General features: G+C 34.2%; 1 protein-coding gene across 5 annotated transcripts in view; it reads right to left on the reverse strand.

Annotated features, from left to right (window-relative positions):
- Positions 1-25,572, reverse strand: part of CCSER1 (coiled-coil serine rich protein 1) — a 1,450,145-nt gene that overhangs the window by 678,486 nt on the left and 746,087 nt on the right. For all 5 annotated transcript variants that reach the window (XM_077142860.1, XM_077142859.1, XM_077142861.1 and 2 more), the window contains one exon: positions 16,767-16,850. In XM_077142860.1, the coding sequence (XP_076998975.1) occupies positions 16,767-16,850 (84 nt within the window). The remainder of the gene's footprint in view (positions 1-16,766; positions 16,851-25,572) is intronic.

Consider the following 25,572-nt stretch of genomic DNA (forward strand, 5'->3'; position numbering starts at 1 on the left):
CCTTCATGCGCCATATTCTTGCATATCAAATAGGAAGAAGTCAGAATCAAACAAAGGTAGGGTAGAATGACCCTACAGACAACTCTTACTGTTTGTTAGCTATTGGAAAAGTCTATTACTCATACTGAACCTCAGTTTTCTTGTCAGCCATATAGTAAGAATGGTAATACCTATAAAATTTACAAGTAGTTGGGTATATTAACTAGAATACAGGCTGAGTAGATGAATAAAGACTAAAATAAACAAATAATTGTTGAGGGGGAGTCTTACATGAACTGGACCTCTAATATGTAGGTGGCAAATGTATTTGACTCCTCAGTTTATATTATTAAAATTCAGATGTCGTTTTTCTATTAGTATTTTTTTTCTAATAGCAATTTAATTAGTGTTGCTCCCAAACTAGTTTGTTATCTGGGATGGTTAATTTCATGTGTTAACTTGACTTGGTTATAGTAGACAGTTGTTTGCAAACACTAATTGATTGTTACTGTCAGTGCATCTTGTAGATGGGTTTATATCATTAGTCAGGTGATTGCATCTATAGTTAATTATACTTACAATCAACAAAAGGAGATTGCCCTCAGCAATGAGGGGAGCCTGCTAATCCAGTCATCTGGAGTTTTTAAGTAAGCACAGAGGATTTCAGCAGTTGGGAAAAAAAAAAAAAAAATTGCATTTTTTTCAGACAGCCTGACTCTCCAGGGCTATAAAACTTCATCTTCATTGGAGTTCCCAATTTATAGTCTGTTCTACAGAGTTAGGACATGCTAGATTTCAGAATCATCTTTTTACAAAATGTCCAGCTTGTGGCTTGCCCTAAAAAATTTGACTTGCCAATTCCCACAGTCAAGTGAGCCAATAACGACAAAAAATCCTCCCCTTTCGCTTAGTTTTTATTTTATTTTTTATTTTTCGCATGGGCAGGCTCCGGGAATTAAACCCAGGTCTATGGCATCGCAGGAGAGAACTTTAATACTGAGCCACCATTGCACTGCTAGCTTTTTGTTTATTTTTACATTTTCTTTCTAGTACCATGTGAACAACATAAAATTTCCTCTTTTAGCCACACTCAAATATAAAATTCAGTGCTGTAAATTAGGTTTACAATGTTGTGCTACCAACCCCATCACACATTACCAAAACTTTCCCATCATCCAAAAGAGAAACACTGTGAAATTTAAACATCAGCTACTTATTCCTTACTACCCACACTATCCACTGGTAAACTATTCTAGATTCTGACTGCATGGGTTTGCTTACTGTAATTAATTTCATATCAGTGAGAAGACACAATATTTGTCCTTTTTGCAAATGATATATTTCATTTAATACAAAGTCTTCAAAGTTCATCCATGTTGTCACATGTAACACAACACCATTCTTTCTTTATGGCTGAATTATGTTCCTTTGTATATATCATATTTGCTTATCCATTTAGCAGTAAATGGACACTTGGGCTGCTTTCATTTTTTGGCCATGTGAATAATGCCACTATAAATATCAGTGTGCAAATATCTGTATGAGTCTCTACGTTTGATTCTTTTGGGTATATACCTAGTAATGGGATTGCTGGAACATATGGTGATGCTATATTTAGCTTTCTGAAGAATTGCCAAATTGTCTTCCACAATGGTTGCACCATTTTACATTGCCACAAACAATGAATGAGTATTCCTATTTCTCCACATTCTCTCCCACACTTATTTTCTGTTGTTGTTGTTGTTTGTGTTGTTTCTTAATAATAGCCATTTTAATGGGTTGAAATAGTATCTTATTGTGATTTTCATTTGCAATTCCCTGATGGCTAATAATGTTCTGTTCTCTTCATGTGTTTTCTGACCATTTGAATATCTTCTTTGGAGAGATAGCTGTTCAAAGCTTTAGTCCATTTTTAAAATTGGGTTGTCTTTTAATTGTCAAGTTGAAGGATTTCTTCATATATTCTTAATATTAAACCTTTATCAGATAGTAGTTTCTAAGTATTTTCTCCCATCGTGTATGTTATCATTTTACTTTTATATTTAAAGCCCTTGGAGGAACAAAATTTTTAAATTTTGGTGAGGTTCCATTTATCTGTTTTTTTTTTTTTTTTTTTTTTTTTCTTTTGTAGTTTGTGATTTAGGTGTAAAGTCTAAGAAACCATTGCCTAACACAAGGTCCTGAAGATACTTTCCTATCTTTGATCCATTTTGAGCTTTTTTTTTCATTTTATATGAAACAGGGGTCCTCTTTTTCTTTTCTTTTTTTTTTTTTTTCAAATAGAGATCCAGTTTTCCCAGCACCATTTGTGGATGAGACTGTTCTTTCCCAATTGAGTGTTCTTTGCCATTTCGTCAACAATCACTTGGCCTTAAATGCAAGGTTTGAGTTCTGAGATCTTATTCAATTCCATTGATCTATATGCCAATACCATGTTCTTTTGTTTACTATTGTTTTGTAATTTTTTTCATTATTTACAGAATACTTTATTAGTTTCTGTAATCAAACACATGTAGATAAGACCTTACATATTTAGTACAGTGTGTTACTCTTCCATATAAGTTTGATAATTGGCTTCTCCATTTCTGCACATAAGATTGTTGGAATTTTGATTGGGATTTCATTGAATCTATAAATTACCTTGGGTAGTATTGACATCTTAGTGGTATTTAGTCTTCCAATCCATGAACACAGAGTGTTCTTCCATTTATTTATCTTCTTGAATGTCTTTTAGCGATGTTTCAAAGTTTCCTGTGTACAAGTCCTTTACATTCTTGGTTAGATTTATTCCTAGATAATTGATTCTTTTAGTTGCTATCGTGGATGGAATTTTTTCTTTGTCTCTTATTCTGATTGTTCATTGCTTGTGTATAGAATCTTTATTTGGGGGGGTTGTTGATCTTCTGACCCTGCCAATTTGAAGAATTAGTTTATTAATTCTAGGGGTTTACTGTGGATTTTTCAGGATTTTCTGTATTTAGGATCATATCATCTACAAATAGGGAAGTTTTAGTTCTTCCTTTCTAATTTGAATGCCCTTTATTTTTCTTGTCAATTGCTATGGCAAGAACTTCCAGTATCCACTTCATTTGCCTTCATGGCTTCTGAAGAGAAATCAGCTCTCTATCTAATTGGCATTGATACCAAACACTTATACACTTATGCAAACATTCTGCAGTTCTCTTGCAATTTTCAGAACTCTTCCCATCCTTTGTATTCAACAGTTTGACGAACATGTATCAAGGTATATTTCGCTTCAAATTCATATTGTTTGTTATTCTCTGGGAGAATACAATGGTCATATTCATGTATTTTGCTAAGAGTGCTAGCTGTTTGCAAATTTTCCTGGGGATGGGTTGAGGCAGTGGCCAGGAACAACAGCAGGAGTTTCTCACATGACTCCCCAAAGCAGTGTTTTCTTGACTCAGCACCTTCCGAGCAATGCTGTCCTTCAACTGTCCTTCACAGCTCTGAGGACGTGTATCATTTTAAAGTCTCCTTCACTGCCTTTGCCTGGGATGAACTGGAACTCAGAGCTGGACCCCCAATGATCTGATATAGTCAGTCAAAACAATGATCAGCAAAGGGGCTGTACACCTCCAGAATTCAGGGATCTGGGCCTTTATGCTCCACCTTGGGCACCAGGGACCAGGTTTGAGGGCTTCACTGCTGCTAACTAGGAGAGGAAGGGATGGGTGATAGCAGCCACCTATAGAGTTTGCAGTTCACTGGTATTAACCACAAGTTTCCAGCTTCTTTCTCCCACTCTTCCCTGGGTACAGTACAGCATTCTATTGGACTCCAGAGTTCTAAAATAGGTGATGCAGACAATTCTTGTCTGTTTAGTAGTTGTTCTGGTGGAGGAACTAATTACTGAAGCTTCCTAGTCCATGATCTTCCAATAATCCCCTCTCTCTCTTTCTCTCTCTCTTTCTATGGAGAACTCTAACTAATATATTCAGACACACTAAGGGCAACTGATCAAAGTTATATAATTGAGAGTAAAGGAAAAGTTGTTTTTTTTGTTTTTTTTTTTAAACATGGGCAGGTACCGGGAAGCGAACCTGGGTCCTCTGGCATGTCAGGCAAGCATTCTTGTCTGCTGAACCACCGCGGCCCACCCAAAGGAAAAGTTTTTAAGACAGCCTCAAATTCTAGGAAGCTTTAAATACTTAAGTCCATTTTTGCTAGCTATGGAATAAATCAGGAGCTGGGAAAGATACTAAAGATGGATGACATAAAAATAAATTGTTTAATTTTGTCTGGGAACTTAGAAGAATTTTATGGATTTCTCATTTCAAAACAACCGGTTCCCCCTAAACTTTAATAGTTTAAAAACATCCATAACCACTGTTGGGGACTGACTCATGACCCCCACAAAAGGCATGTTCAGGTCCAAACCCCTGCCCCTGTGGGTGTGAACCCATATTTATATAGGACCTTTAAAGATGCTACTAGAATAATATTGACATTTAGTATGGATACCTACTTGCCTCACATACTTCTTAATCTCTTACATTTTCATGAATATAGTTTCATCTAAAATTTCTTTTATTCTTCCATTTGTACTTACATTTCATGCCATCATACTTTCGCCACTACCATTAACTTCCTACTTAAAGCTGCTTTCTATTCCTAATTGTTTAAGTTATAGTCCATTTCTTCTCTAAAATTAGTTTTCCAAGAGAAACTTCAAATTGTGTACTTCATCAAATGGCTTTTCTTATGAAAATGAAAGGCAAGCTTCATTAGCACCAATTAATTTTCTTAAATACGATTCTTTTGTTAATTTTTTTTTAATTTTCTTTTATTTTAGATTAGAATTGATTTTGATTTTGTCTTGTCCTTTTGCTTCTACAAGTTCTTTTGATTATTAGCCTTTGCTTTGTTCAAATTTCCTCTGCCACTTTATCATTGTTATTTACTGTGGCACCCATTTTGGGTTTAAATTCCTTAATTTTCACATTGTTGGCTTGTCTGCTCTCTAGACCCTCCTCCAGGAAATTAGATACTAACCCTCACAGTTTTTCTTCCCTCTATTCTTCCAGATTTAACAATTTGATAATGAGATTGTTCTTGCTTTGTTTTCCAAAGATTTTCCTTAAAAAGATGTAAACACAAAAACTGAGATAAAAATTTTATTCATTCTTTCAAACATTTATGAATATCTACTTTGCTAGATGTCAGGCAAATAAGGATATGGCACTCATCCTTAAGGAGCTCATTTATGAGAGAGGGAAACAAGTGAAGGTAAAGCTATAATTGAGTATTATAAGGGAACACGGGAGGGGCATTAAGCTGAAACTTCCTGATGGGAAGGACACTTAGTTTAGTTTGAATATTCCTTTTTATCTCTTACAAAACTAAAATAGGCTAGATATGGTTCACTCAAGTAGTCATGAAAATGAAATGAAGCTCACTTCATTTGACAATTCTCTCAGTCTGAATTGGGCTGACTATGGTAGCTTTTGGGGGTGACAAAATAGAAGATATTTGTATGAGAGTGTGGATAACATATTTGAACATATTTTGTAAGCATATATATTTAAGGTCATTAAAAACCATTTGCTTTATCTGGTTTTAGATAAGATACTTAAATTGTTCTCTCTTCATCACTGTGATAATGCTAAGCCATGATCCCCCGAGTACGCTTTATATAATAAATAGGCTCTGTTTATTGTACTTAACGCACATGCAAGGACTGTCCAAGAAAAAGAAAATGGTAACAGTAAGGACATTAACTGTACCTGTTTTGTCCTACATCTGTCCTAAGGAAAGTCACCTTACCTCCAAAGCTGTGAGAAGTTGCTGTAGGTGATTTCTCTGACACTAAGCTTTCTGTTTTTTATCATAAAATTTGCTGCCCAGTCAGACTGCTACTACCATTGCTACATGGTAAGCAATGAATAAATGGTAACTACTTTTAACAATTATGGTTATTGATATGTAGCAAGACAAAACTATGCTAACCTATTTTGAAGCACTAATCTCACTGCAAGGTAATTTATCAACCTGCTTGATATATTGGGAATGGAGGTAAACATGTTCATGGAGTCAGACAGACTTTGCCTCAAATCCTAGCTTTATGACTCATTATGCATGTAGACTTGGGAAAAATCACTTAATCCTTAGAATATCTGCTTTCTCCTAGGTGAAAAGGGAATAATAATACTTAACTCTCAATTTTATTATAAGGACTGTAGGCAATAATAAACCTAAAGCATTCATCAGAGAACCTGCTGAAAAGTATGCAATGGCTATTGTTATTAAATATCTGTTTATGTCTTTCTCGCTCATTTGAATCTTAGCTTCTTGGATACAGAGACAATGCTACTCTTTTATCTCATTAACCCTTGCTCTAACTGAAGTCACTGGCTCAGACTACTCTCAGATTCTTAAAGCTAATCTGTTGTTAAGAAGGACATATATATGCACACATGCACAAGCATATATACAAATATTCTCCTTTCCATATTGTTAACTCACCTTATATTCAGGAACATGCTTTGAGTTTACATTCTAATTTATAGCTATGACCTATTGACTACTTAAATTGCTGTATTTAGTCAATTACTTCTAAGCACTGGAATCTCAACTGGTATGGGAAAATAATAAAAGAATGAAGGTAGGTTGTACATTGTGTGGCACACCTTATAGGATAAAAGAAAATTACCAAAATGTCCAAATATTTTACTTTATGTATAAATTAATTACAGCTACCTGCCTAATAGGACCACAACATGGCTTCATGCTATTTTTGAAACCTATATTTGTTTGAAAGATTAACACCTTCCTATTGGTATTTAAGTTGTACAATTATTTACCTATATCTATGTCAATCTGCTCTGTGACAATGGTTCAAGCGGAAGACTTAAAGAAATAGGTAGGACTGCCATGACAAGTGCCACAGAATATTAAAGATTGTATCTCTCTGGCAGTTCTTCATCAGGGTACAGGACAGTTAGTAACTGGAAGCTAATCCCCATTGTGTATCATAGAATATTGTCATCTTCACACTTTACACCTGTCTCACAGAGCTGACTAAGAGAGTAATTACTGCTGAGATAAGCCTTTTCTGGAATATATGCAATTAATTCTTCTGAAAAAAGAAGGAAAGAAGCCTGACACTTTAATAATGTTTAAGTATACCTAATCTATTTCTTTTCTGCTCCTAATGTTTCCTAAATATGAGAAGGAAAGAGGATTTGAAAGTACTTACAGCTGTCTGTTCTTATGTAAATCATCCATGGGCCTGTAATATTCTATCTTAAAATGACTGGCATGGAATAATACCATAAATTATAACAGAATGTAGAGCAAGTGGGGAATTACTTTTAAGATGAATTCAGGATACGATTTTCATGCACAAAGAATATTTCTCTTATCAAGTAGGGCTTATTCTGTTATTAAAGCTTCAAGGTCACACAGTTTTACTCAATTTGAATTTTGAATATATTTTTAAATCAAATCAATGTTACTCCTTTTTCCAGATTCTTGATAAAGTGCTATTTAGCCATATGCATTTCTTAGTCAGAGGCTTTTATTTTTAGTTCTTTCTTTTTGTTATGCACAGTAACCTGATTACACATAATGTTACACTTTCAATTCTTCAATTGCCTTCAATTTTAAAAAAAAAATCATCAATACTGCAGGCACCTTTATGTAGCCCCACGTTTTGGTATTCAAATGTTAAAAAAATGAGCTGAGTGCTAGGCTTACAAATTTAAATAAACCAAAAAACATTTTAAAGGGCTGGGAAAATGATTGTTTTTATGTTTACTTTCATTCAAGTAAGAATATAATTTAAAATATTTGCTTTGAATGAGAACAAAGGTCTAATAACAAAAAAAAGTATACACTTTTTTAAAAACCTCGTTTGTGTGACCTGGCTTTCTTGTTAGCCTTTGCCTGCAGGGGGAGAAAGTGTTCAAATGGGAGTGTCACAACTGTATAGGACACCTGGACATGTTACTTTTGACACCATCCTCTTCTGTAAGAAAAAAAAATTAAGTAATAACCATAACATAAAGCAAATATTAGTGATGGCCAGAAAAGAATTGCAGCTAGTGAAAACATTATATTATTGAAATGTGTCAATACAATCATATCAAAAAGCAATGTTTAATGAGCAAAATACTTGTTTAATAAAGCAAAAAGTTTGCAAAGGACATAATTCAAGACACTATTAAATCACACCACAGACGTTACATTTGGTTTTTATTGGTTCATTAGTTTTAACATATAACAATTAGCATTTCAAAATGAAAATAAATTTAAATTTTTAAGGTGATAAATCTGTAAAACATTTAATGTACGAACCAAAATCTGCAGTATAGCTCACAGTTCACCCTCTTTTCCTTTTTGTTTTTTTTTTTTTACTCTTAAAACATGAGTAAACACTCCTGGTATGGCATTAAAAAAGCTTGGAACTTATTACTTCTGTCCTCACAATAAGAAAAAGCAGAAAAACAGAAATTCAACAACTCTTTTTCATTATATTAGAGACCTGAGGTCACAGGGGAAACCACTGTCCCTAAAACTGGAGAAACAGTTGATAGAGAGCATACCAGCTGGCTTAGAGCAGAAGCCCAGAGGTTGGTCCCATCCTGGAAGAGAAATACTTAATGAACAATTGACTAATTGCTGGATACCGAAGTGGCCTTGTTGGACAGATAAAAACTCATGGAGGCACAGACTGAATGTGAGTCCCACACTTTTATGAGTTTTATTTCTGGAAGCCCCACTAGGATCCCAGGGTTAAGATAACAGAAAAAAACCCTAGTGTTTCTGGCTGGGGGAGGGGAAAAGCAGCCATTTTAAAAGAAGCCTAGAGCCTTTTGTTCTCCTTAACAAATGTATATGCTCTAGAGAAACTATATTGGCCAGAGCCTAGCCAATATGGAGGAAGATACAGCTTGAGCCCCCTCTAGCCTTCCTCTTCAACCTAAGGGCTGGGGAGGGGAGGGGGGGATTAGCTGAGAATCACTTGTAAAGGGCACAGCCCAGAGACACAAGCTAACTCAAAGCCTGAGACCTAATCATATGGGCAGCAAGAGAACTGCTTCCCCTCCCTCCCACTTCTTACCACCCCCTTATAGCAGTGGGTACATCATATTCAGCTTTCAATAAAAAACTGAAAGCTGAATGGAAATTCATGTTAAAAGGAAATGCTAAAAGGGCATGCTAAAAGGAAAATAAACACTCCCGATAGTTACATACAGGGATAGTGTAGCAGGCAGGCCCCTGGCAGTAAGCACTTGACTCAGGCCATTTCTTCTTTGGAAAGTCTCCCAGCCCCAAGGACAACTGAACATAGGCAAGACAAGAGGCCTCTCTAAGAGCCACCCCCGCCCCGCCATGAATGCTCATCTGCTTTTGTAAACTCAGCTTTACTTTAGACATCGCCAGTTACCATATTAGGAACACCCTACGTCTAATGAGCCATTTTGTCTATAAAAGTCTTGTGTCAGCCCCTGCTCAGAGCTTAGATTTTCAGAGGCTGCTTGACTGAGCCCTATGGCCACAGACTAATAAAACCTTCTTCCTGACACTTCGGAGGCTCAAATCCCCATCCCCGTTTGTTCTGTTTCTGCTTAACAATTTTGGAGGCTCACAACCCTTTTCCTGGTTTTGCACAACAATAGAACTGAGGTAACTCAAGTTCCATTCCTATATCTTTACAATGACTATGCTATCATAATTTATTTCAAAATCTATTATTGAAATATAGTAATATATAGTACCTTAGGGCTAGAAACACAGACTAAGCCTGAGGCTAGCTAGAAGGTTGGGGACAGTTACAAGCTTAATTCTCAAAATAAAAGTGTCCGAAAGGAAGAACCTGGAATGGTAGAAATCATATATGTTCAGAATCATAAATTATTGACAAATTGTTTTTGTAATGCGATCATACAAATCCCTTTAATGTTTTTGACAGAGTATAAATAATAGGTGTTGCAAATTACTGGTAAAACAAAATAGTGTAAATTCATAGCATGGTGTATTGACCCTAATAAGGCAATTAAATTTCACCTGATACAGGAGATGCAAGGATAGTTCAGTGGTAGAATTCTCACCTGTCATGCGAGAGACCCAGGTTCAATTCCCTGCCCCTATACTTACCCAAAGCAAACAACCAAGCAAAGAAAGAAAGAAAACAAACAAACAAAAAAATTAAACAAATGGTGCTATAATAACTGAATACTCACATGGAAAAAGAATGAAATGTGACTCTGGGAATATAGCATAAAAAAATTTAACCTGATACAGTCATTCAGTTAAAGGTAATTTTTTTTCTTTGTAAATTACATTCAACTTATTAAAAAGATATTTTGAATCAATACGTAAATAACAAATATACTTTCCTGAATTTCTGAGATATATTGGGCACATTTTTACCCATAGTACAAAAGCATTTGCAAGATTTCTGAAACCATTTACAAAAAAATATCATCTATCAGAAAATATCCATCCCCAAAACACAAGGCTATACTTTACCAAAGTTTATGACAAATCTCTCAGATTTATTTTAGCCGCATGAAGAAAACACAATGTCCCTCAGTTTCATACTAGCAATAAAATTACACTGCATTCTTCAGCATGACCTTTGCTAAATGGCTAGGAAAAATTCTCATAAGTGAGAAAAATATTTCTGTGTTTTATATCATTAAATTTAACAAAACAAAGGTTAAACCTAAAGTTAATGATATTCAAATATTTTCAAAATAGAATTTATTATTACAGTTGATCCTTATCAAATATTCTTACCTGGTCATTATGTTTAGACTTTTAGGTGTACACTTGTGAAATAAATGTCTTAAGAATGAGGATTAATGAAATCCCCAAATCATCTTGCTGGGTGAGAGAGTTATATTTTCAATCTTAAAAAATACAATATATTCTGCAAAGTAAAAAGGAAACTACACCAAAATACATACAGATTATTGTTTAATTATCAAAAAAACTCCTATCATTTCTAATTCCAATTGCTGGTTCTCTTCTATGCCTTCAATTTACTAATACCATACCCAATCAACATGATGCTAATTCTCAGTGAAGTGTATGTCACAGTTTTCACCTCACTTCCCGCTCTGATCTAAAATTCATAGCAATTCTCAACAGTCATCTTGCCAAAGTATATTTGTCTATTTGTTTTAATTCTAGGCTTGTGGACCCTTTTGTCAACTAAAATCTTGCAGAGAATTACGATATGCAAAACAATAAAATCATAACTGGTATGGTTAAATGGTTGGGGCTGTGTGGAAACCCTCTTTGATATCTTTATTTCTCCCAGCACACACAGATCACAGACTAAAAACACCAAACTCATCTAAATTCTTAATTTATTTCCCAAAGGAATATGTCTGATTTTTTTTCTGATTGTAAAAGGAATAGATACTTACATTAAAAATAAAACACTACCAAATTATATAAAAAGAAATTGAGCATTCCCATGTTATCCAGAATTAATTATTCTAGACTTTCTATCGTCCTAATCTAATATAAAGTTGATGAAACCTTGTATATGCTTCAGGGCTTCACACAGACTGGCTGCCACCAAGCTTTTGCTAAGAAGTACATGAGAATTAGGAAGGATTGCATACTAGAATAGAGTCTCAAAAGAATATGATAGACTGAACATGATTTCCTGGCACCACCTTCTCCCATGTTCGTTCTAACCACCTCTCCTGAACTAAAGCAGTGGTTGAGACTTGATGGCATTTGAGGAAGGGTTCATGTCTGATGGGTGCTGGCAAAAAAGAACAGGTTCAAGACTTGTTGTCTTCCTGGTTTGACTAGAGACACTGGGCTAGCAACCAAGATATCTACCAAGAATTCCCAGGCTCTAGAGAGAAGAGGAGTATTTGGGGCTGCAGCGCAGCCATATAGATTAGCTAGGGATGTCCTACCCCTCATAGCTAAGAGACCTCATAGTGTCACAAAAGAAGACTGATCACTAATGTACTTCAGATTTGTTCATACCAACCAAAGAGCACATTCTATTGAGTCTTTCATCATTTGTGGATTACGTTGTCCCAGATTTTTACTGGCATACTAAGTGTGAATAGAGAAATGAACAAGGGATAAGAAGGGATAGTGCCTCTTAAGAGGAACAAAGAACCAGCAGAACCAAGGACAGTGTGCTTCAAATGACTAGAAATGCTGTAGGGGATAAATGATAACTTAAACCACAAGAATAAAACCAAAAGAATAAAAAAAAATACCAATAATATTTAACAGTATATAATCGAAGCATCAAAATCCCTTTCTAAATTAAAAAAAAAATCTGAATTTTAAAATTTAAAAGATTATAAAAGTGTGGTTATTGTTGAGAATCAAATTAGTGGCTTAGAATATCAGTGGAAGAACTATTTCTACTAAAGTATAAACAGTTCCATACCAAGAGAGAAAAATATAAAGGACTTGAAGGACAAATCTAGCAGGCAAGTAAGTTAATAAGTGCTTCAGAATGAGAGAAGTTCTATAATTAGGAGAAAGACTTCAACGGATGGAATTGTATTACCGAGTTCTGGGCTGGTTTAAGGAATGAAAATAATGTCAAAAATTGAGATAAACCATGGAAAAATTGTATCTGCAGTACTTGAATCTGAAAGATAGTAGAATATTATCTGCTAAGGAAAACCAAGATAAAAAACTACTATACTTAGACTAGTATCCTTCATCTTTCAGAGTAAAGAGATACTCAAATTTCAGAGATCATGTCATCAATTCTCATCTACAGGAAACACTCAAGAAAAGATTCTAACCAAATAATAAATGACTCAGAAGAAAGCTTAAAGTGGAGAAAGATGAAGAGGAGAGAAAACAGTGAGGGATAATAAATTTTATACTATACACTGTTTAAATCTAAATGGACAAATAAAGAGAAAACATGAATAATAAATTTTATATTCTACATGGTTTAAATCTAAATGAACAATACTTATAAATCACAAATAAGCATACTTTAACGAGAAGAAATATATTTAAAGCAAAACCAATTAAAAGAAATGAAATCACTAAAGTCTTATACAAGTTCAGTAAATTCCTATCACTTTCTAGGAGTGGAAAAGGAGGGGTAAGTAAAAACATTTTAAAGGCCGCATTCAATGGGGAGAGGTATACAGTTTGAGAAAATAATTTCTACTAATTTTTGGCTTATTCCTGTTGTTTTGTGAATACATATTAAAGACCAATGCAAGCTGCAATTGACTATCAACATCAGAAATACTATTGAGGAAGGCCATGCCACCTAGGTGGGGCTGGCCAGTCCCTTTAGGATACCTTGTAGCAATGCAGAGGAGATTTTGATCTATTATAAGGCTGCTGGGATTAGCTGTCCAATGGTGTAAACAAGCTCCTTTCTGTTCACTAAACCATAAACTCTTATCCCCAGAGTATATGTCTTGCTTTCTCCAATTAGTTGTCCTGCCACATATACAACTTTAGTGTACTCTGGTATTTCAACATTTAATATCCTCTTGGAGACCATCAAATATGTGCAAATGATTATTTTTATCTGCTGGAAACTAGTGAAGCTCACCAAGGTAAGTGATGTATGCAATTTTCAAGAATAATAACGTCAGATTTCTTGAACTTGTTACTAAGAGTACAAATTACTTTTTTCTTGTTTTCAAAGAGAACACAAAGCGGGGAACTATAAGTATAAATATGAAATACACTCATCTAAAAAATGTAGTTACTAATGTGGATAGTTTGTCTAAACTATATCAAAAAGTAATTTAAAAACAAAATAATGATTTTGAGTTTCTTAGTACATTTATGCTTTGTGAAATCTACCAACACAGTAAGAAGGAAGAGCTCAACCAAGGTAGTAAGTCTGTAATCATGAGGTAGGAAAAGAATGATACTTTTTGAAATGAGTATTTAGTGCTTCAAAAAGAAATATAATAGAACCCATTGATTATCCACAACAGTACATGCTAATATTAGCTAGGCAGGGACATGAATAATATGCAGATATTATTCATGTAATAGAAAGTAAAAGGAGAGGCCCATCTCTCTGGAAGACTTTTTTTTCCCCCCTGGGTTATCAATACGTAGACTATAATATAACATAATTATATAATAAATAATTTAATTGGGGGCTATAATTTAATCTAACACCTCTAAATCAATGCTTCTCAATCAGGAACAATTTTGTCCCAAGGGATGTTTGCAAGTTCTGAAGACATTTTTGGTTGTCACATTGGAGGGCTGCTGCTGGCCTCTATGGGGTAGAAGCCAGAGATGCTGCTAAACATTTTCCATCACACAGTATAGCGTACACAACAAAGAATTATTTGGCCCACAATGTCAATAATGCTGTTGAGGAGAATCCCTGCCCTAAAGATAAAAAGATAACTGAAATGCTTGCATTTAAAAATATCTCTTTTCCCTTAACCCTACCCTTCCCTAACTGAGGTTTTACATCTCCTGAAACTATCCAGGTGAAGCTAAATAAATAAACAAATAAGTAATTATTACAAAAAAAACTTCCTTAATTATCAAGTTGGATATAAAGTATTTTTTATGTGATTATACCTACATTAGTTCTACAATGTATATACAGGTGTTTGAGATAACGGCAGTGAACACAAAATGAATAATCCATGATAAATAATAGCAAAGCCAAACTACTTCTAAATTATTTCAGATTATGAATCTATATTATAACAGGGTATAGCTAAATTGGTTGCTAAAATGTTTTGGAGATTTGAAGTTTAGGGAGGTAAGTTATAAATGTAAAGCTAAGCTGTCATCTTGTCAAAATGACACAAGATATTTATTGTCAGGATCAGAAGTGCCAGGACCTAAATTGTCAACACAGCCAAGTGGTCTTAATTGCCTTTATATTGTCGCCACACTCTTCCATACTCCAAACCAATGCTAATTTTTGCTGTTTTCTTTTTAACGATGTTACTTTTGCCTTAAATTCTTACATCAGGCCTTACACATTTTCCTCCATAGTTACACTCACATTGAACCCAGAAAACATACAGTATTTTCAAAAGCTAACATTTTCCTTGGTTATGCAAACTATATAGCACAAAACATAAAACTGTACCTTGTTACCTGAAATATTTCAGAGGCAAAATGCACAATTTGTGTAATTAAAGTTTAAAGGACAAAAATATGTCTGCCTTACTTGAGTAAATCAGCCAGCCAATACACAGGACGTTTTGGAGGGAGGCGGGCTGAAATATTTTGTAAATTATAGCTATTTAACATTGGCTCTGAAAGTAATCACTTTCTTTCTCATTTCATTCAAGAAATGTATGTCTCATTTCTTGTGCATGCTATGTTTACAGGAGAAAAAAATGAATACTTCATTCTGAACTAATTACCCTAAACTATCATTCTCTAACACAGTGATTGGGCACATTCTGTCCTATGCTAAAAGTGATGATTCCATACAGCTCTTAATTAATATCCATGTATGTTTTTTTATTCAACCCAAAGATATTTTTATGCGTCTTATAAATAGAAATTTGATTACATCAAACATATAGAGTCATACTAAATATAGTTTTCATTATGTAACATGTAAAATTTAAATTATTTATATATAATATATATTTATAAAAGATTATTCCCAGTTTTGTAACATATCTTCCTTCTGTCTGTAGTGCTATCACTATTTTAAATATTGACTTAGGAACTTTCTAAATTTACAATAATTTGCTCATGATTCCAATAAGTGGCATCAACACAATCATAGAATGCATTTTCAAAATGGTCAAGTTTCAGTAAAAATGTTGTCAATTATTTGTAGTTAATAAAATAAGCTCTACATTTGTCTGATGTCTCTCTTATATGAAAGGAGATATCAGAAGTTTGATGGTCTATAAAGTTTGTTTTTCATTTCATTTTATTTAGTAATTATTTAATGTATCGTTGTTAATGCAGTCAAATCAGAAATACTCATTAAGAATATTAATGCCTAGGATTTGTTTTTTGCACTTGATAAATGATCCAGGATCTGTTTTATTGTGTATTACTTACTCATTTTAATAGTATTGTAGAAACTATTGATGAATTAAAAAAATGCTTTCTCACTCCTTTCTATTCCATTCTTGTTTTAGAGTACTGTCATTTTTGTTTATTTTCAGAGTAAATGTTATTGCATAATATTGTTTATATACACATATGCGTATTTCAATTGAAAACACATACTCAAAGAAATAGTGTCCATCATATTTTGTTATTTATAAAATATATTTTCATGCTATGAAGGTATGATTCATTACATTGCTTTATGATGTCTCACTAAAAGAACTCTGAAAACACAAATAAGAAATATTAATTTTGTATAATTTACCCACTTTGGGGAATATATAATATAGTAGCAAAAAGTCTCATTGGCTTAATACGTTTTTGGTAGCTTCAGGAAAATAAAAAGTAAAATTTATTTTTGTCTGTAAGATTATTGAGCACTTTGTTTCATATTAAGTGACTGCATCTCTAAGTATAGCAGTATGAAGTTACATCATATAATTGACAAAATATATATGGTCTTAGCCTTCAAGATTTTTGATAGCTACAAATAAAACATCTAACTCTGATTCAATGATCTGCTTCTGGAATTACACAAATTTCAACATATTTTATAAAACATTCTATACTTTGGCTTGTCAAGATCCAGAGTTTACATTACTGCAGAATTATAAAAGTGATAATCAGAGATTGATTCACTTGCAGGGTGTTAATAAATAGATTGTTGTAGGCTTTATAGAAAATAACCTTGCATGGGAATTTCACTCTGTGGGCCAAATATTATCACTTACCAGCTCTTCCTTAAGGTGGGAAATGACTTCATCCTTCTCTTTTAGCTGCAGCTTGAGCATCGAGCATTCATCTTTCATTATATCCTATAAAAACATCAAAGAGACGGCATAATAGGCTTAGCCATTTCACTTTGCTCTTGATAAGGAAAGTCAGCTTCACACAGTGGGAGATAATTGCTTCTGACTAATGAAACTCAGATTTCCTCTACAGTGTGATATTTTTCATAATATATTCTAAGTTGCAAAATTCACAAGCTAATGTAACAAAAGATGTCCACTATGCCATATATGATGGTGTATAAGTACATACTTTCTCCTGCACCAGTCTTCCTCTCTCTCTTTCTCTTTCTCTTTTCTGTCTTTCTTTCTCTTTTTTTTAAAATCTATTTGTACATTTGTTGCCTAAAACAGAAACTAGGGTGTCGTCCAAGATTCTAGATCCTCCTATTCCCCTGCATAGATAGTCAATGAAATAAAATAACTATACTCAAAAACAAATATTTTATCCACCATTTGTTCCCTGCTATAACTAAACATTAATTCTCAAACAGGCATGTTATAATCTTAATCCTTTGTGACCTCTCTGTAGCATTTGTCTCTTTCCCTAGACCTCAATCTTTGATCTTTGGGTTTTTAATCTTCTCACTCAGCAGATACACTCAGCCATAGTCACTATGCCAACAATAAATCCAATGCATAGTAGCCTCTGCTACTCTATGTGTGCAACTCTCAGCACATATACTTAACTAGATCTACCTACTTTCTGAGTTCCAGCCCACAAATAAAACTCTTCTCTGAACATAAACTCAGCAATGTCTTATAGACAGTCCAACAACATTCAGCTCAACTTCTTTTTCCTCTACTCTAAAACTTGACTTCTGCTATTTCCCCTATTATCTTCCAGTTCCTTAAAAATAATAACGAAGAAGCCATCCTATATTTTCACCTCTTACTTACTTTGAACCAAATTTAACACCAAATCTATAATCTTCCTTAATATTTTTGGGGGATTAGCCCACTCTATTTCTCCGTGAATCACTCTAGGCACTCATTGTTCCATACCTGGATTTCTGTATTCGTCTCTAAACTGGTTTTCCCTTTCTCTATCTTTATTCTTTTCTCTATCTACCTGAGAAATTTTTCTAACTGGAATTAATTATGTAGCTTCCCAAAATAACAGCTAATGACCTCCTATTACAGAAAAATATGCCAAAACTCTTCACCATAACACACAGGTGCCTCTCAGTATCTGCATCTGGCTTCTTTCTGTAGCTTCAAAGTTTTTCATTTCCAATCTCCTCACAAACTTGATCACTCATACAGCGCTGAAATGCATAATGTTGTTTTATGCCTCCTCAGCTTTATGCATATTTGTCTCTGTCTGTATCATACTGCCTTCTACCCATCTTGTCCTCTTACCCCTTGAAATTCCTCATGCTCCAAAACACATCATATATTATTCCTCATTGCACTATGAAGCATTCCTCTGTGAGATGTGTTAAACATTCCCTTGGGGAAGAGGGAGGAGAGTGCTCCACAGCATCTAGGTCACACATCGTTCCATAACACTTCAAATGTTTGCTGGCTTCCCAGCCTCACTGGACTGGTCTCTTCCAGCCCCTCCCACCCGCCTTGGGGAGTATAAATTCTGTTCATTAGCATATCAACAGCACCAAATACAGTGTTAACACATATAAGATGCGTGCATCCAGGATTCCTTCCAATAAAACTACTAAGTAAGAAGTATGCACATTAGAATTCCAACCTTCTCTAAATCTGTTACCTAATTTTGAAATGACAAGGAAGAAAACAGCTAATAAATTAGAGAAAACAGAATATTGTTTACACACCTAGTTTTCATGGAGCTAATAATTCCTACTTCCTCTACACTAGAGCAATATAGAATGTGTGGATCTAATTTTTAAATTTCTCCTTTTACTTGCTGACAACCAGTTGAACTGGCAGATATTTCTGCCATACATTTCAAAAAACAGGCTAATTGAACTTCTTCCCTTTCTTTTGTAACAGTCCCATTTCTGCTGTAAATCATGGGTTTTCATGGATAGTTTATACCTATAATTTTAAATGTTTATGCTCATGATTCTAAATGTTACATATTACACTGCTAAAGCAAAAAGGTTTAACTTTCTCCCCAATGCAAAAGAAACATTAGCAGACTTAGGAGTCAGGTAGGAGAATAGCCATGTTCCCTAGAATCAGAGAGCTCTAAATCAAACCCTGGTACTAGAAGTCACCACCCACTGGCTCCTTGTAAGTTACTTCACTTCTTTGATCTAAACCTCCTTTTGTGGAGGTTAATAATGAATGATGCCACTACACTACAGTGTACCTGATGGCAAAAAACAAAAAGAAAAAGAAAAAAAAAAAACAAATACCTCTACTATATTAGTACTTTTACTCCCAATGTTTTGCACAAGATCTCACTAAAGAAAAGTTATCTCCCCTCATAAAATAAAGTGTCCCCATGTAACCAAGAAATTATGATTTAGGGGATGATTATGATTACTGAATCATTTTATAGATATTCCTTTTTACTTTCTGATATATTAGTATAGACAGAGAGAAATAATTGAAATCTCTGAACAGTAACCAGCTGTCTTGATCTCTGATAATTATTGAATAGCCTTTATCTTGTGCCCTTGTGATTGTAAAAACCTTGTGACTGACCCTTCCTGTACCCCTTTTATGTGGTTTTCAACTTTAGAGTCTTATGATCACTAAAGACAACCCCTATTTTTGTTAATGAAGGGCCTTGCATTAGCCCATGACTAACCACCTCAATTCCAAAACTGTCTTATTAGATGGAGCTGGATCTAAGCAAAATGGGCTACCTGACATATGCAGTAGCTTAAGCATTAACCTATAAGTAACCTATACCTCATTACTAATACTAAAAATCATGCCCATCAGCATATTAAAGCCATACTATTCTTACATAAATTGTGTGACTAAGCATGTAATCAATCTGCACATGCGTGATAATTAGATCACCTCTAACTTGTCATCTACAGGCATTGAGCTCATTGTCCTAAAACCTGCCCATCTTTTGATACTATAAAACTACCAGAATTACTGCAGTTCACAGAGGCAGACTTCTGAGCTAATAGGCCATCTGATTTCCCCCTTCACACCCAGCAATAAGTTCTCTCTTTGAAACCCTGGTGTCTGTGGAATTGGTCATTTGAGTGTTTCAGGCAGAGAATCCACCACTTTTCATCCTTATCACTCACAGGTTGGTTTCTTTAGGTAGCATATGCAGGGATGGAGTTACGAGTGCCAAAGATTTATTGGGGTGTAAACTCCTGTGAAAGGACAGTGAGAGGAACAAGATTGGCAGGAACTCAGACCTGAAAAATGCTCTGCTAGCTAAATAGGGAGCTCGACAGTTGAGCTTGCTTGTTAGAAGAATCCCACATTGAAGGAAAATGGATAGGACCTTCTACCACTGACTTGCTCAACCATTGGCTGACAACTGTCTCAAGGAGAGTTAGAGCTCAACTGCTGCTACCTTAATTCAGCCTTTGTCCCAGGCTATCTACCCAGAGATGAGCTCAACCTCAATTGGAGAATCTGCCATCTCTCCCCTTGCTGCTCTTGGCAGAAGCATGGAATGAAAGGAAAATTGGCCCTACTGCGTGAGAACTGCAACATAGACAGCTCGGGTCCTTTACAGGTGGAGTTTTGAAGAAACTTCAAAAATTTAGGATAGAGATTCACCTGTTGGAAATTTAGGATGAGGGGAAGTTACAGAAGCTACCTGAAACTCCACTGCTTAAGAAGGAAGGGGAGGGAAAAAGATCCTAAAACATCTCTATATGTCGTGTTTGCTCATGAGTGTCAGAGAGAGAGGAGGCACATGTGTGGAAGGAGCTGACAAAATCTAAAAGCACAGGAAAGATATGGTATAATAGTCTTCCCTGGCAGCGGCAACACAAAATGCAGGTAAAACTTCAGTTTTGGAGCGCACTACTCAGTGGACCTCTGAAAACGCTTGGAAGGAAGGAGAAGGTCCAGTTCTCCAGGCTTGAAATGCATGATAGAACTGCTCTCTTATCATTAAAAAAATAAATAATAAATAAAAAGAGAAAGAAGACTCTAAAGATGCTGGGAGCAGCCAGCAAACCATATTCCTTGCAGCTGGGCAGTGAGTTCTTTCTTGAAAAGAAATATTAGCCACAACATTCACGTGCAATTGCTTTATGTTTTTCAGTTAACTTCTAGTTTAAAATGGAAGATTCACCTAAAATGGCTACTAAGAATTATAAAGTAGTTTTGTTTTCCAAAAATACATTCACTTTACACAATTCTGAGATTTTAATCCTAGCAACTTTTTCAAAACGTTCATAATCTGATTTAAAGTCGGGTAGTTGTTTATATATTATTTGCACTTATTTATTATGGAATAACACATTAATTATTTTTCATGCATCATCAGAAGTCATTTTATAAAAGCCTTCTCTGAATGACTTTGCAAATGAATTTATATACTTAAAATTTTGTTTTCAGTTGTGATATATATATGTGGAAACATTCACATAAATTTATGACATACAAAATGAAATCCCTTGAACAACACTTTCAGTTGAAGGCTGCTGGTAATATTCTCTCAATGTTCCCATACTATTAGCAAAATTCTATAACATATTTAGCAAGATTTTAATATTCTCTTTTTCAAAATAATAATGCTATTCCATTAACCTGTACGTTAATGTAAGCAATTTAAACTTATTTAAATGTATGTTATTCATAGATAGGAAAGATATAATTTAATAATTATGATATCCTCTGTCTCACATTCAAATATAATTAAATTCTTGACTAAAATTCAATTAGATTATTTCCTGATTCAATAATTATTCATAAAGATGGAATTCAGAGTGTTATAGATTAAAGATGGCTACAAATCCTTTGCTACTATTCCTATTAGACATTGAGTCTAACGTACGTTTTCTTGAATCTGGGACGGTCTTATTGACTAGCTTGATTAATGGAATAAGAGGGAAATAACTCTGAATGACTTTCAGGACTAGGAAGGAAAAGGCCTTTCAGCCTCCTCAATGGTTTCCTAAGATGCTTCCTCTCAGGCTACTCCCAACCAGTAAGAACCCAGCCAGGCTGAGAAATCCAAACCACATGGTTAACAGACCTCCATGAGCTCCCCAGAGTCAGCCAGTAACAGTTGTCAGCCTGAGAGAGGGCCAGCATAGAAGACAGCTACTCACTAGCTGAGTCCTTCAAACTCCTAACTCACGAAATTATGAACAAAGTGAAATCGTTTTAAGCCCTTAAATTTGGGGATGATTTGTTGAAAGCTAATCACAGTGCTTGGACAAACTCCAAATTATAATTGAAACAAACATAAATCATGACCTTTGATAGTTGTATATAAATGTATGCTGAAAATTTCTTAAAATAAGATATTTTGTAATTTCCTTTAGCTACTCTAAATAGCTAATTAGCTAAATAGCTAATTTCAAGGATATCAGAAATATTTATGTCCTCAAGGTATAACCTACTAGAAAATTAGAACCACAGATATAAAAATCCTTAAAAATAAAAAAATATATAAAGATATTTTATTACTGCATTGTTATTTCATTTTGTAACTTCAGGAAATTGGAGGTAAATTTATAAATGTGGAAATTAATTTGTCCCAAATTCAGTATCCTGACTCCTAGTCTCATACATTTTAGAATATATTTGGCTATAATTACAACTACCTCATTACTTAAGACTATTGAGTAAATGTAAATCAAATACAAAAAAAAGTAAGTAGAATCTATAATTACCTTGATTATTATCACAAGATGAAATGAGAAATAAAAAAAAAATATGTATATAGCACATGATAATTTTTAACTTTCTTACAAACTTCCCTGTATTCCTCAGGTAGAATTATAGATATTATTTCAACTATAGTTACAAAAACATGTCAAATTTGGTATTGAGTCATCATGACTCTTTATTTGTAGACTTCTGTTCCTCACTCTAGAGGGCTTTACCTTATGACTTACAAGGTGTTTCCCTCATTCTTGTAAAAAAAAAAGTCAAAGATTAAAAAGGTAAAGAAACAATCAATTTTATCAGAGCAAACGGAGTGTGAGGAAGTGAATAAAGAGAAACAAAAGTAGGATTATGGCTGGGAAGACAACAAGGCTTAGATTAGAAAATATAAACATGTATGCTAATTGACAACATGTTTCCCAGCTCTATTTCACTAACTGCCCACATACAATTCTTATGTCCACTTAGCTTTTGTTTAAAGTAGCATGATATCTGCAACAACTGGGTAACTAGTAAAATAAAGCAGTGCAGCCACATAATCTTTAAACAGATACATAGAATAAACTAGTTTTCAGATATTGAAAAGACAACCAATAAAAATACCACTCTAATTCAGTTATTACTTAAAAAAAATTCATAAACCATTGCAGTGTTTAATTGTTACAGGATGCTATAGAATCAATTTCTTTTTACAAGCATCTAACTTTAAAAGAAGATTGTTAGATCTGTCTTTATGCACTCACTTAAGAGATTAAATAAGATTCCATTGATTTACAATCATAGTGTAACTTCTTTTTCTAATTATTGCTTCCAAAGAAATTTAGAAATAAAACAAGGGCATAACATTTTGTTATGTTTTTAATGATTACACTACTCGGAAATTTTACGATGTAACAAGTACATAGTTTAAGCAAAGCATTACCTTTTTCCTTTGTTAAGGAACTAACAAATATAATGCTAAACAGTGCCATAGATTATATATTTTAAGTCTTTCCTACGATTTAGGACATTATAAAACTAAATGAACAATTTTAGGACACTATATTTACTCTGATCTTCACAATGCCACGTTGAGAATTCTTACTGACCTCCATCACCCAAAAGATAATAACAACTAATAATTGTATATGGCTTTATAGTTTACAAAACACTTTTATATACAGAATCTCTTTTTGTGATCAGAATTTGTCTTCATCAGTTATCGAGCAAAACTGTATATTTCTAGGACAGGCATAGCATTAAGCACCAAAACAAAGATGAGAAGACATAATTTTAGCAAAATCAAGATAAAAGAAAAATATTTATGATAATATCAAGACCTTTAAGTTGGGTTCATCAACCTCCTAACAAAATTCATTATGGTTCTAGTGTTTTTGGAATGGTTAAAAGAATTAGCCTGCAGTAAGAAACTTGCTAAGAAGTTAAAACAATTCTGTGAGAGTATGGACTTGTAGTTTCCAAGTTGTTAGTGCCCCCTTTGATTAATTTTCCTGCAGTAAGAAGAAGAAAAATATCAGGTTGTATAACTACTATAGAATGTATTCAATTTACTGAATTCTTTCTAATTATACAGTAAGTGGACAGAGCTTGTTAACCAAAGGCATGATCCCCATAAAAAAGTAAATTTTAAAAACAAGTATTAGCATTTAATCTTCTAAAACTTTCTTAATACGGTAGTATTTTTCAAGTGGAAGGATGAAAAACAAATTTCCCAGGGTCATGGAGTGAGTTACTAGGCATGTCACATGAGCTTCTTGAACTCTAAAATTTATGAATTTCATCAAAATTAATTATGAACTATATTTAATATATAGATGTCCTTATAAACTCATCAACATTTAGTTTCTTAACTAAAAGGGTCAACAAGTAATAAAGTATTAATTTACATTGTGTCCTGGGACCTGCTTCATAGAAAATTCTTGGTGAAAAACCTGTCCTTAAGGTCTTGAAAATATCACCATTTTCTCCCCTCGAAGAAGACAGGTAAGCTTACTCATATTATACCTATATTTCCTAAGTAAGGTAAGCAATTGTTTAGGTGTCCATTGCCACAAGGTAGGCTATGCAAAACACACACACACACACACACACACACACATACACACACACACACACACACAAACAGTTAAATGGACAATTGGTTCATATTAGTGAGATCATACAATATTTGTCCTTTTGTGTCTGGCTCATTTCACTCAACAGAATGTCCACAAGGTTCATCCATGTTATAGCATGCATCAGGACTTCATTCCTTCTTACAACTGAATAATATGCCATCATATGTATATACCACATTTTGTTTATCTATTCATCACCTGATGGATATTTGGGTTGCTTCCATTTTCTGGCAATTGTGAATAATGCTGCTAGGTATATCGGTGTGAAAATATCTGTTTGAGTCCCTACTTTTAGTTCTTCTGGGTATATAATACAAATGAGGTTGCTGGATCATATGATAATTCTATACTTAGCTTTCTGAGGAACACAGTAGTTGCACCATTTTACAATCCCACCAGCAATTAATGAGTGTGACTATTTCTCCACATCCTCTCCCACGCTTGAAGTTCTTTGTTTTTTCAGTAATAGTTATTCTAGTAGATGTGAAATGATCTCATTGTGGTTTTGTTTTGTGTTCTAGTTTGCTAGTTGCTGGAATGCAATATACCAGAAACACAATGGCTTTTAAAAAGGGGAATTTAATAAATTGCTATTTTACAAGAAAGGCCAAGAAAATGTCCCAATTAAAACAAGTCTATAGAAATGTCCAATCTAAGGTATCTAGAGAAAGATACCTTGGTTCAAGAAGGCTGATGAAGTTCAGGGTTTCTCTCTCAAGTGAGAAAACACATGGCGAACATAGTCAGGGCTTCTCTCTCATCTGGAAAGGCACATGGCAAACACGGCTTCATCTGCTAGCTTTCTCTCCTGGCTTCCTGTTTCATGAAGCTCCCCAGGAGGCATTTTCCTTCTTCATCTCCAAAGGTCGTTGGCTAGTGGACTC

This window comes from Tamandua tetradactyla, chromosome 24, assembly GCF_023851605.1.
Source record: "Tamandua tetradactyla isolate mTamTet1 chromosome 24, mTamTet1.pri, whole genome shotgun sequence".
In the NCBI taxonomy this organism is placed as follows: domain Eukaryota; kingdom Metazoa; phylum Chordata; class Mammalia; order Pilosa; family Myrmecophagidae; genus Tamandua; species Tamandua tetradactyla.